Source organism: Lepidochelys kempii, chromosome 5, assembly GCF_965140265.1.
Source record: "Lepidochelys kempii isolate rLepKem1 chromosome 5, rLepKem1.hap2, whole genome shotgun sequence".
Lineage (NCBI taxonomy): Eukaryota > Metazoa > Chordata > Testudines > Cheloniidae > Lepidochelys > Lepidochelys kempii.
In genome coordinates, this window is record NC_133260.1 from 92030260 (window position 1) to 92044524 (window position 14265).

General features: G+C 39.2%; 1 protein-coding gene across 8 annotated transcripts in view; it reads right to left on the bottom strand.

Moving 5' to 3' along the window:
* NTRK2 (neurotrophic receptor tyrosine kinase 2) overlaps nucleotides 1-14265 on the bottom strand; it is a 319997-nt gene that overhangs the window by 289188 nt on the left and 16544 nt on the right. For all 8 annotated transcript variants that reach the window (XR_012159057.1, XM_073345038.1, XM_073345037.1 and 5 more), the window contains exons 3-5: nucleotides 6378-6452; nucleotides 6019-6090; nucleotides 819-887 (exon numbers count right to left, since the gene is read on the bottom strand). Coding sequence is in view for 7 of the 8 variants with exons in the window: in XM_073345038.1 (XP_073201139.1) it covers nucleotides 819-887; nucleotides 6019-6090; nucleotides 6378-6452 (216 nt within the window). In the remaining variant the exon portion in view is untranslated. The remainder of the gene's footprint in view (nucleotides 1-818; nucleotides 888-6018; nucleotides 6091-6377; nucleotides 6453-14265) is intronic.

Sequence of the window (14265 nt, forward strand, 5' to 3'; positions counted from 1 at the left end):
GTTAGGTGTTGCAACACTGAGTGGAGCAAACCCTAAATACCAGGGCCCAAATACTTAACCTCTTCTGTGTGTAAGTTAACCCAACCTATAACCAGGAATACCAATAATTACTACACCAGAAGTATTGTATGGCTCTTTTTTCACTTATGATTAAATATGAGAAAGTTCTATGTTAATACATATACATACATCCTGCTTAAAAGAGCCTAGAATACAGATGCATAGTTTAAACAACCAGAATAAGCAAAATGTATGTTAACCACATGGCTATAGAATATTTGTAATGTAAAATCTATTTCAGTTCAGAACAATTTTGTTTTCAGGAAAAGAAAATCATTGTTGAATGGCCAAACACATAACTGCTGCAAGGCCAGTAAAATACAAGAAAATGAGGAAAACACTTAACATGAAGATCTGCAAGTGGTTAATTTTTTACTATACTACAGAGAGAAGGTACTTCAGGCTTCCACCTTCATTAATCCAAAAAACAATAGTTTCATGTGAAACTATTTCAGAATAGAACATTTTAAAGCTGATGAGGAAAAGCAAGTTTTATCCACAGATTAATTTGTGTTGCACTGGAGAGAAAGCAAATGTCATGGTGTTTTGCTCCAGTATTGCATTAAATTAATACCTTTTTTAAACAATGTCATCATCCAAAGACAACTTACCTTTTCTAAAGACACGGGATGAAACTCTGGCCCCACTAAAGTCAGTGGCACCCATTGACTTCAGTGGATCAAGCCCTAAAAGCTCTCAGACTGCTATTCTATTTCCAACACACAAATAATCTTCATTTAAAAAAAACCACTACTTACAGATCAGACAAATTCAGATGGCGGAAAGTCTTCTTATACAAACTCGAGAGCTTGTTTCTGGAGAAATTACTGTGAGAAAACAGAACATTAGATTTTATTAGTATTTCTGGTTTTCATAACCAAAATATAGAAACAGTGTTGTTTTGAAAATTGAGCCCAATCTAACCACCAAGAAAATCTGTGGGTTTCCTTCCACTGAGTTCAACAGGAGATGGATAGGGATCTAAATTCTTCTGATAGCCCAATATGGCTTTGAAGATTCGTAATCCAACATGCACCTTGTTTTGATGGCTAACTTCATAAACAAGTTCAACACTGGACAAAATTTTCACCTTTCAACACTTCTAGCCATGCAGAAAAAACAGTGGATTTCATTTCAAAAGGACCTGTGTAAAGTCCAGATGTTGGTTACATTCCTATTTATCCATAAGCAAAATGGGTGTTTCCCATACCTTCTTTGAGTCTGCACTGCACTCTGCGCTCATCTAACCCCAACCACATGCTAGCACACATCCTCAACATAAGCCTTTTAGTTACTCTTTTCAAACCGTGTGTGCAATAAGAGAGAGATCAAAAGGCAAATTGTAAAATGCTAACATTAGGGGGTTTTATGTCAATTAAGCATTTACTGCTTCCAAATATAATTAACTTAAAGGTTCTTTTCAAGTTTTTTAGGTCAGAGAAATGTTCATCTTAATCAGAAATGCCTCACTCCCAAACCTGTAAAAAAATGTTCTCCACCTTTGCTCCACAAATCAGAAAAGGGGTACTTTTTCTTGTGGTTCTTTCAGTGCACTAATTAATGGTATAGAGAGCAACAGTAAACTGTAACACTGCCAACAGCCCAGTGCAAATTAGTATTATGAGCCAAAATACCATATGCATTTTATACAGTATTACGAAGGCACGAGAGGGGTTCCATTGTTAATGTTGCATTGAAATCTGCACTTAAACCATGGATTAATGTAGTTACACCTTTAACCTTGATTTAATTGGTCATGGTCTGCCTTAGCCCTCCCTAGATTTGATCTTGTCCAGATAAATCAAGGCTAAAGGTGTAATTTGCATCTACACCAGGGAAGATGTTGTGGGTAGGTAAGAATTAGCTACCACATGTTAGCTAACCCTGACCTAACCTTAACTTCTTTCCATGAGCTAGACAAACTCTGTGTTAGGAGACTGGAAGTTAGGTGACCCAGTGCTTTAGGGCCCAGTACTGCGAGCCATGCCTATATGAATAGTACTTAACTCAGTCAAATCAGTGGGCCTGATCCTCCACTGCCTTGCACCTTACATAGCCATTTACACCTGTGAAATGGGGGGGCGGGGGTAACATGCTACCTTACCAAACTGTCACTTTGCACAGGTGTAAATGACTAGGTAAGGTGCAAGGCTGAGGAGAATCTGGCCCACTGATTTAAGTGAGGCTACTCACAGGAGCAAGGATTACGCCATCTTTATGAAACACAATTTTGAAAAATGATAAGAAACTCCATGGGCCTGACTCTCCTTTCGCTTACACCAGCCAAGTAGCTTAAGTGGAGTTACTTCTGACTTATGCCAGTGCACATAAGATCAGAATAAGGCTCACTGTATTTATGGAAAACAATAACAAAAATGCTCAACTGCATTCTTGGTTATGGGCTGACACATTTAGGGCTTTATGACTAGTCTTTTCTTCTGTGCAGTTAAGGGCCTTCAGATTTTTCAAACTGGCATGTAATTCAATTGAAATTCTTGAGCCCTATGTTATATATATCATCTTGAACTATATTATGTCAGTATATTTATTGTTATATATATTTTCCATAAACTGAGCACTTTATATTGATTACTAAAATCTCTGCTTTGGTCCATTCAATCCACAGTAAGTGAATAGGCATAGACCAGGGTTACTAGATGGTTGGTAAAGACACAGTTGTTTTTTTCTGGAACGGTAATTATAAGTTAACTCCTTAGTTCAATATCATAGTAAAGAATTATTATGGCTAGCATCCACAACAGTAAGTATATATACACATAAGACTTTGTTAACTTAGAGTTAAGGGCCTAGATCCTGAGCTACAGCCAAGCTCTGCTCAACAGCTTGGGAAGTAAAGAGAAGATGAGGGAGGGGAGGCAAAAGTAGGGTTAAACCAGCTTCATGCACTCTACTTCGGATCCGTTTCTCATTTGATCACAAAAACACACACAAAAAACCCTTGTACTGCACATTTAGACTGTGATTAAAAAAAAAAAATCAGATCAACTCCCCAGTCCCTGTTACTAAACATGTGTTAGCTAATCCCAACCTAACCACAAACTGTTCCCTACTGTAGATACAAGTTAGCACAGTTAACTTTGATTTAGCTGTTCAAGGTCGACTCTAGCGAGGAGCCTGAGGCCAATCTCAACCAGCTATATCAAGATAAAAATTGTTAGCCTGTATTTACACAACGGGGAAAAGGAGAAAGGCTGTAGTTAGGTCAGGGTTAGATATATAGGTAATGTAGATCTCTCTTCTTAATCTAGTCAAGCCCACAGCACTCGGCTACCACGGTGATAGCACACTAAAAACATCAAAGTAGATTTGAATATATAAAATGTATACAATTATGCACATTCTTGGTACATGACAATGGCTTTTTAATGTTTTAGTAAATATTCACTACTTGTGACCTTTATTGCTACATTTAAAGGTACTAATATAATGTAAAGGAAGTGCATTAAACAGGTCTATTAAAAAAAACATTGTTACTGCTGCTGAGTTTATGAATTACAGCATTGCTACAACAGTTCTGTTTAATAGCTTTTAAAGGTGATTGTTGAGTAATTTGAGTCTAAGGTCAATGAGAATACCAGAATTAAACTAGCAAGGCTCTTAATTACATTTAAGTGATATCTATTGGAGCATTTCACTTTCTGTTGTTTACATTATTACTGAACCTTAGTGGTTTGAGCATTGGCCTGCTAAACCCAGGGTTGTGAGTTCAATCCTTGAGGGGGCCATTTAGGGATCTGGGCCAAAATTTTGCGGGGGAGGGATAGCTCAGGGGGGAGGGATAGCTCAGTGGTTTGAGCATTGGCCTGCTAAACCCAGGATTGTGAGTTCAATCCTTGAGGGGGCCATTTGGTATCTGGGGCAAAAACTGGGGATTGGTCCTGCTTTGACCAGGGGGTTGGACTAGATGACCTCCTGAGGTCCCTTCCAACCCTGGTATTCTATGATCGTACATCAGTTGTTGAAAGGCATTTTGGCTACAAAGGTTTGGCCCAGAAAATAAGTAGATGCCAAAAAGCATTTGAATAGCTGCGTGTTAGTAGATTCATTAGCATCTGATATTATTATATGCTATTATTATTTATGTTGTAAGAATACAGTGTTTATTTTTTAGTGAAGCCTTGTGACTGCATTAAAGATTTCTCCTGTGAGAGGATTACAGCCATAATATTTTCATTAGCAAAATTAAAGTTCTTACAATTAGCATTAATCTTCATAAGAATATTTGTATGTAAAAAAAATCCCAATAAGCTCCAAATGGCTAAACATAAACTTTTGCTTTAAAATGAAATGTAAGATTTTCCTTTGTATTTTGCTGAGAAGGTTACTATTAATTAAACATGACTGATTTCAGTTTTTCACAGTTTTCATTGCCCAGACCACATCTCAGGGTCCACCCTGCTCCCAGTGACGTCAACAGGAGCGTTGCCACTGATTTCAATGGTCCCAGACATTGAAACAACAGGCTTTTTGGGCAGATTTTTTAAAATCATTAAGAAATCATGTAAAGAATAAACAAATGAATTTTTCTACAGAAATAATAAATCCAAAGGCCTAGGCAGAACTACCTTCATACTAATTGCGTTATCACTTTGGCTCATCTATGGTAAACATAACAAGTGGCACTAAGTAATCATTTTCAGTCTTACCCAGCCATTTTATATGTTTGGAAAGATTACTAATCCCTATTGTATCACTGCTCAGAAGGAAATCATAATTTAATGACCAATTGTCACAGGAAAAGCAAGTATATACCCAACCGTAGCTCTTTATATGGTATTTCTATGGTTTTGCATTGGTATGGCTCTGGTCAAAGCAATTTGTTTTATTAATGACTAGATGAAATAATTTAACATGCCTGTAAAATGTGTGTTCCTTCTCCCTCTCATAGTTTGGCCACATAAGGGGTAACAGCCTACTACTGCTACCAGCAAATTGAGATATCATATGTTTTTGGTTAAATTACTATTAATTTTATCCTCCTATGACATATTTTTCTTGGAAAACAAAATTGCAGAAAGGGAATTTATTGTAGTATAATCGCACCCAGTCCTGGCCCCAATGCAGCAATCCATCTCTATTACACAAAGCACTTAATCAAGCACCTGCTTAACTTAATACCTGTGCTTAAGTCTCATTGATTCACTCATACACATGCCTAAAGTTAAGAAGGTGCTTAAGAGCTTTGCTGAATAGTGATAGGCTTACGCACTTACTTGAATGCTTTCCTGAACTAGAGTTCATGTAATGTGCTAAACCCCCGCTGCTCATTTCAGCACCTTGAGGAATTGAGACCACAATCCTAAATATGAGAAGTAGGAGTGAGTTCAGTTCTATGTTTCTCAAAGGGCTTGTCTACACTGTGCATAGGTCTGCACCGGAGGGTGGGGGGTGTAAATTCTACTCACCAGCATATCGCACACTAACTGGTCCATGTAGCATGTGCTAAAAACCCCTTAGTGTGTGTTAATGTGGTCCCACACAGTATTACATTAATGTTCACCAGGGAACTTTTAGTGTACCACAGCAGAATCCACATGGGCCAGTTAGAATTTACACCCCTTTAGTGCGGACTAACACACTGTGTAGACAAGCCCAAACTGAGAGGCACCTATCTTCTTCAGGGACATGTAAGCAAACCAACAAAAACAGAAGAAACTGAGCTGGTCATTTTTCTGAGTTGTTTTCACAGAGGACTCTGGACTACTCATCCTTTGCCAAGTCCAAAGCAGAAATGATCCAGCACAACAAAATTAACAGGTTGCCCCCGCACCACTTGCTTATAATACAGTTCCACTTTTATGCCAAAGTTATTAGCAAAAGATCCTTAAACACCTCCTTCTTTAAAACACTTTATACCAGGAGAATGAGAAGAAAGGGAAGGGAAGTAATAAGCTCTGGGTAATTCTGACCTACAAGACATGAGCTGTTCTGACTCACATGTACTGCAGGTTGGTGTTTTTCAGAAATGCCTGACGGGACACAAACTTTAAGCCTGAATCCACCACGGTTCTGTGAAAACATATAATGTTAAAATTGTTAGTGTTGGTCAGTTAAAATAAAATTGATTAATAAATAATAATAATGGTTAGAATAAGATTTGGGATTACAATTAACCCAAATCATTTGTAATTAATTAAATTGTAACCTCTTTGGGGCAACGACTGTCTTTTTTTAATTCATATTTGTATTGTGCCCAGGGCAATAAGGCCCTGCTCATTGACTGGGGCCTATAAATCCTATTGTAAGAGAAACTACAAATATTAATGTTAAACAAAAATAGTAAATCAGATACTCACAGATTTTTCAGTCCAACATAAAGTCCAACTTCATTGTTATTGATACTTTCTAATTTCCGCTGGTTTGCGATGTAACTATAGAAAAAAAAAGACAGAGAAAGCAAGTGAAGAAAGCAGCTTCTTTACCTGTTCCTGTTATTTAGATTGTCTCAGGCACTGTTGATAGGTGAAATATAAAAAGTAATGAAGGTTTCTGACCAACTTCAGTCAACACGGAATCATGTGTCTGCAGAGCTAAATACTTCTTGCCACCTTCCCAAGTATTTAACTAGATGCCTTGTTGCAGAACATTTATGGTAATTTTTACTCAGGGGAAACAATCTTGCACAGAGAGGGAGGTCTTCACACTGAGCAGATAATAAACAAAATTTCTTTATAATGCCACTTTCTCTGAAACCTGCTCTTTTCTGGCTCATTACTTTTGCATAACAAGAAGGCCAGACCCTCAACTGGTGTAAATTGTGCACAAGTAGAGTCTGGCCCTAGTTTGTTAATACTAGATACACTTAACATCATCACTCATTAAGCTGTTTTTCTCCCTGCCCCTTAGTTGGAGATTTATTTACACCATACTACAATCGGAAGACAAACAAACTAATCATTCTTGGTTGTATTATGCATACAATGGGCCCCAGCTGAACATAATACAACAGAAGGAGAAAGCATCATGATAGATCAAAAACATCAGCCAACCCCACTATGCACCAGGAACCTCTTTATGTGTCACCAATGTAGCAGATATGAGCATCAAATGACAGTGATGGCTTTGCAGAATTTCTTGGGATAAGAGTAATACAGTGAAGCCATTGTAAAATAATAAAAGAATACAGAGTTCCTTACATAACCTTGTTATCCCACGGATTTTATAAACCAATCTGATTTAAACTCTCGAAACTCATTAGGGGCCAATCCAAAAACAATGAAATAACATATTAAAGATGATGGATAATGAAATCCTCCCATTTGAGAGCCATCAGGCAGATCTTCCCCATTCTCTGTTAAACTGTTTTCAAGCATGACAGGGGATGTCATTTAGAATCTTCCTCTACCTGTGTGACTTTGGAAGCCCCTCAATGCCAACTGGCAGAGGGCACATCATACCTTAACTCACATCAGACCCGACACACTCATCGCCTCAACACACTGTAGTCATGATCTGTATCTAAAAGGCAGCATGTAAGGTGTTATATGCAAATGGATAGTATTATTGTGGGATGTTTGCATGGTGGTGTATGGAGAATAATAGATGTGTGCTGGAAAATATGTTCTTAAAATATGGTTGGCAAGCGGTGCATAATCCCAGCCTGTTCTAGACAAAGGAATGTTGTTTAACCTGCTTGACTGTGTCTCCATTGTAAATTGAGCGAGGCGAGGCCAGAAACAATGAAAGTACATTTACATATAAGGTAAACAAAGCCATCAAACTGGCAAGTGGGGGAAATGACCACTTAAGAACCACGATGGGGGATGGAAGCTGTACCCCCAGGAAGCCTTCCTGGCTTTTGAAACAGAGACAATGGACTTTGGGAAATACAGGCAGAAATAGAAAGCCATTTTGCATCCTCACCTGAGGGAGAAAAGAGGCCTTGAAAACTGAGAAAAGTGGGTCCTTCAACCCAGGTGGTGGAACTCTCTGAGAACTGATTGTAGATGAGAAAGTTGCTTAGACACAGATTGTAACTTGCTAAAGTTAAGTTTTAGTCACTAGAAAGCACATTTTGTTTTCTTTGTAACCTTTCATCTCTCTTTCACTCTCATTTGAAATCATTTAAACCCTGTTTGTTAATAAAACTTATTGTTTTATTACAAGAACATTTCTCAGTGCTGTTATATTGAAGAGAAGTGTAAATCTTCAGCTAACCTCACAGGTTGTCATGTGCTCTGTCTCTTTGGAGGCAGAGAACTTAATAACTTCTGTGAGTGTCCAGTGAGAGGGAACTTGGGGGACTGGGGTTCACTGGTTGTTACCAGCATGGACAAGGATTAGACTGGCAGAGGCCTGAAGAGTTTGCTGGTAAGGCAGATGAACTGGTGTGCCAGAGAGCTGACACACAGCTTAGCAGCAGCAAAGCCCATTCTTGGTGAGGCAAAGCAGTAACACAGTGACTCACAAAAAGAAGAGGAGTACTTGTGGCACCTTAGAGACTAACCAATTTATTTGAGCATGAGCTTTCGTGAGCTACAGCTCACTTCATCGGATGCATACCGTGGAAACTGCAGCAGACTTTATATATACACAGAGAATATGAAACAATACCTCCTCCCACCCCACTGTCCTGCTGGTAATAGCTTATCTAAAGTGATCATCAAGTTGGGCCATTTCCAGCACAAATCCAGGTTTTCTCACCCTCCACCCCCCCACACAAATTCACTCTCCTGCTGGTGATAGCCCATCCAAAGTGACAACTCTTTACACAATGTGCATGATAATCAAGTTGGGCTATTTCCTGCACAAATCAGTTCTGGGTGGCCTGAGCAAAACATCACAACCTGCTGCTCAATTCTAGGTGTAGAGAATATGGCTGTGAGGTTTCAGAGCCACGTACCCTATTATGTGGTCAGTGTTCAATCAATAATTAGTACCATAGTTAGACTTGGAGAAGACTGGGGAGAAATGTAAAGGGACAGGAGTTTAGGAAGATGTATGCAGATGCATGGAAGGGGGAACCAGAAAGGACATAGAATCAGGGTAAGAGAGATGGGTCAACCAATTTTAGATGAAGATCAAGCTTGCAACAAAGTTTAGTCTCTACAGACACTTATGTAACTCTACAATACCACAGAACACATCGTAAAAATCAGCCATTCTAATTCTAATCATAAAACTTTCATTTATTCCATCAGCACCTCCCAGTATGAGAATGTGTAGAACTCTGACATAACTGGAACTTAATCAGCACATGTAAATCAGCTTTGGTCCACTGAAGTGAATCCTTTACACCAGCCAAAGATCTGGCCTTAAATGCACAATACATAAAATCAACAATATAATCTAACAGTATATTTCCTTTACAGAACAAAATGAGGCATGGCTCCTGGAATTAGGCATGGCTGCTGCACTCCCTGGCTTGACATGGTTTTCATCATAAACAGAGTTACAGTTTGGTTCAACGGCTTTCAGCACCCCTACTATACAAATTGTTCCAGCACCCTTGAAATGAGGGGACAAATTTTAGGTTCGATGAGAAGTATGCGGTCAAAAGGAGCCGACTCGCACAAACTTAGACTGTAAGCTCTGGGGCAGGGACTGTCTTTGTTCTGTGTTTGTATAACACCTAGGACGATGCGTCCTGGTCTATGACTAGGGCTCCTAGGTACTATGGTAATAACAATAATTGCCCCCTGGAGAAGGTCAAGCCACTGCACTTTCCAAGAGAGCTGGGCTATGGCCCTACCCCCCTGCCACCTGAACTGAAAAGAGTGGAGGAGTTGCCACAACTGCATGCATGAGGTTGGAGCTGCAGGACAAATTCAGGCTGTGTTAACCAGAATTCCTGTCAAAGCAACCACTGCAGTACAGTTTCTTTTTACACAACGCCCTTAACACAGGTCATCATAGAAAAGCAAATGAAGTCTTATGAAGTCCTAAGAGAGGAAAATAGACAGTTGTATCTTACCACAAACAGATTGTATCTTCTTACTACCCATTTTATCTTTTGCTTAACACTTTATTTGATTAAATCTTTAAAGCTATTTCATAGCTGAGAGAAAGACAGAGATACGGCTACTGTAGCACATATACTAGGAGGGGAAGTGAGTAAGATAATCCTTTGTTTAAGCCAGAGAGAGGTTTGAGATAAAAGCTCTTATCTGACTGGAAACTATTTTTACCACCTTCACAACTACTCTACCTTGATGCTACTTATCATTTTACATTAATACTCCTAAAAGCTCTGACTTTCAGTGGGCAATGTTGAGAAATGTAATATGTTTGCCTGGCCTTAAGAATACTCATCCTTTCTCTTAAATGAACATTTTTAGTGCAACATACAAGAAAAATATCCATACTCCATGACTGGCTGAAGCCATGTGATAAGACAGAAGCTCCCACTGTACACTGCAGCACAATATAACAATATTGAGGTTTGGAAAGATATTAACCAATCAGAACACATATACCAATTACAGCTCCAAATTGAATCCTCAGCAGTCAGCAACACTTTTCCTTGGACCTACTACTACACCAAATCTCTCTCCTACTTGAATGATTTATCAGTTAACAATAGTTGCTTCCAGACCTCTAATTTCATCTCCCCATGGCCATTATAAGGCCTATTAATTCTGATAGACATTCAGAATCGCATTTCATACTGATTTCATACTTCAATCCACATCAAGTTGTTCACCTCAACACAATTCAAATTGTATAATATCACATACTCATACCTCACTATTGTAAGCCCATTTTAAATCTTATGTTCAAAGACTTGTAACTTTTTCAAAGATTTTCCTTTTGAACTGGAACATAACCTACTTCTGCTCAGCACAAAGGTGAAACGTTTGGGAAAAACTGCAGAAAATCAGCAGAACCCATGTCTAAATTATGTGAACATGAAAACAATATATTTTTCATTCTTTAAAATAATTTGGACTCTTTTGTATTTGAACAATTCAGAAAAAAAAGGATTCATTCTAAATTTTCAAATGTGATATGTTCATATTCCTTTCCTAAGTCTGAAAACATTTGGTTAGCTGAAGTATGTCCCCTTAATTTATTTGATTTATTCCATTTTCTCTGGACAAATGTAATTTAAATTACACCCCTCTGTTTGGAGCTGCAAGGATATTTTTTAAAACCAGAAGTGTACTAATATTAACTAATTAGATATGAGGGAATTATACTGTAATTCAGCTCCAGCAGTATTTCTGCTGCCAAAAAATACCTTTTATGGGAAACATACTTCCTAACACGAAAGAAAGAAATAAAGAAAAAAAACCAGCAAGCTTTGGTTCATACTGCTGGGGGAAAGTTTTGAAAATAAAATGAACAAATATTCCCTGGTGAACAGTCAGCGACGAGTTTCTGGGCTACAGGAGAACTTTCACCACAGGTTATTTTTTCTCCAGTCCTTTGGGGAGAAGAGCAGAGCACTCCAGACCTTGAACGAGACTAGATGAACCTCATCATAGACTGGCGGGTCAAATATATTCCTAGTCTGTGCTAGAAGAATGCATTAGCAATAGATAGGTATGAAATGTTAAACCATGCAAAGCTCCCCAATGTTGTATTTTGTTACCAACTTAAATGTCAGACAAGGTTCATCAGAAGGTTTGCTAAGGTTTATAAACCTTTTCAGCAAATCTGGGCTGATTTATGAGTATACATGAAAATAATGCAAAATGTGCAGATATGACACACCAGATTAAATTTGGCACTTTCAAATGAATTGCATGTTGAGTTCCTTGGAAGCCAGGACTCTAAAACAAGACTAAGGGGGTGTGAACTCACATAGATTGAAAATGAAGAAATATTTGTATGAACCTTGTATATCAAAATTTTCAAGTTTCAGACTCATCTAGGCAGGGCTGTCCCTAAGGAGGGTGCAGGGCCCAGGGCGGAAGTGACAGATTTGTCACTTCCAGGACCGACCCATCACTTCCAGGACGACCGCGCCGGCCAATCATGACAGCCTGCAGTGCCCCCCAAAGCGTGGGGACCAGAGCAGTCACCCCCATTCACCATACCCTAGGAACGGCTATGCATCTAGGGCCCAATAATGCAACTCTTACTCAAACAGGGAATCTCTAAGTGCAGGATCAGACTCCTAATTAGATATAATCCCTGGAAGATGCTCCCATACCATGACATTTATCATAGTTTAAATACATGGACAGACAGACAGACAGATAGCAGGTCCTCTACAGATATACAGACTTGATCCTGCTCTAATGTATTTCTAGGAGTGTCTTCTAATTGACAGCAATGTTAGCAACAGAACTAGAATTCACTACACCGACCACCCCATATCTCAAGAAACAAAACCTCTAACCCCTAGCAGAACTTTCTACAATCTCAAAAGGGAGAAAAGCCAGAGGCTCAAATAAGCCCACTATGGATTTTGCTATAGCCAATCTAGTTTACTTTGTGGCGTAATGGGCACTGGTACATAACCCTAAACACTTGTCTATATAGTGCCCTTCATGCCCCTACCAGCAGGGGTGTAAATTCTAATGAGTACCAGCGTGTCGTGCACTAACTGGCCCGAGTAGACCCTGCTGGCATGCACTATATGTGCCTTAGTACATGTTGATGTAGCACTGTTTGAAATGGAACTACATTAATGAACACTAGGGAACTTTTAGTGTGTACCAGCCCGGTCCACAGATGCCAGTTAGTGCACAACACACTAAAATGTGTTAGAATTTACATCCCTGCTGGTGCACATTAAGGCACCGCATAGACAAGCCCCTAGATAGATGAGACTCTTATCTAAATACTCTTCCCATGTATCCCTGTCTATTGTCAGGTTACCATATTTGCACAGAGTACGTAGAAAATTCTGAAAATTAAACTATTTTAAAAAACTAAGGATACAAACAGTGAAATGTGATTAGGCCTTGATATTAGGGGTCAACAAATTCTGCCATCAAATACTGTAATACATTATTGACAAAATATTCAAAGCATGCTATTGTTTATATATACATTTTTAAGATTTTGGGCAAATCCTTTATTAGGAAGTGTCGCCTACGGAGCATTCTCTCACTATTTGCTGATACCAAAAGGACAGATTATGAATATTACAGAACAAAAAAGAACTTTGTGTGTTTGTATATCTTCATCTGAGACACCTGAGCTTTGGAACTCATTCTACTCCCCATACGGTCCAACATAGCCCATGTTTTTTAACCATCAGAGCATACTGCATATCTAATCCCTTTTCCCAGTCTTTTCGAGAGGAAAGGGTGCATTAGGGTTGAGATATATCCATTTACAGTTCATATCTCTGGCTGGCGGAGTTATTCCACCCCCGCTTCTTGATTTTGGGAAGATCCTCTAGTTCTGTCTTTGTTAGTCGACTTGTATTATTAATATAGGACAAAGGTGCCTTAGACCCTGGACTGGCATGATTTATGTTCTGTATTAATCTAAATAAATAAAAGAAAACCCTAAGAAAAACAATGGGATTTTATTGTGCACACCAGTACTGCCAGCCTCAGAAGTTCAAAGATCATGAGTCAGAAACCGCCCCAAAATCATGAGACTGACATAAAAATCATAAGGCTTAAAAAAAAAAAAAAAAAGATTAAACCACGTACTTTGGTCTGTCTTCTGATGTTTGAACTCCCCCTGCTCGTCCCCACTGTGAGTGTGGCAGCTTTACAGCACTGCCAACTTGACAAATCTTTAGTGAGTACAGTGAGTTTGATCGCCATTACAGGAGCTCTCACTAGAGGACCCTGCTGAGATTGGGACCCCATTGTGCTCGACTCTGTACAAACACATAGCAAGAGACTGCCCATGACCTGTAGAGCTTACAGGGTAGTGCAACACACAGAAGTGAGTTTGTGACGTAGGAGCCACCACATCACCTCACTGAGGGTCTACCAAACATCTCTTTGGCCTGGTCTACACAACAAAGTTAGGTAGACATAAGCTGCCTTGTGTCCACCTAGTCGTGCATGTGTCTACACTTAAATTGGTCTCCCACTGATGTAAGCTTTCCATTACGCCAACATAGTAATGCCCTCTCCCCAAGCAGCACTGAGCCACAGCAGATGTAGATGTGAGTGCAAATGTAGAGAATGCATTACCTATATCAACCCTAACAGTACTCCAGCAGCTATCACACAATGCACAACACTGACCCGTCTAGTCACAATTATGAACTCCACTGCTCAGGGGTCATGGAGACCAGAAACCCCACCCCCCACCTTTAAAATCCAG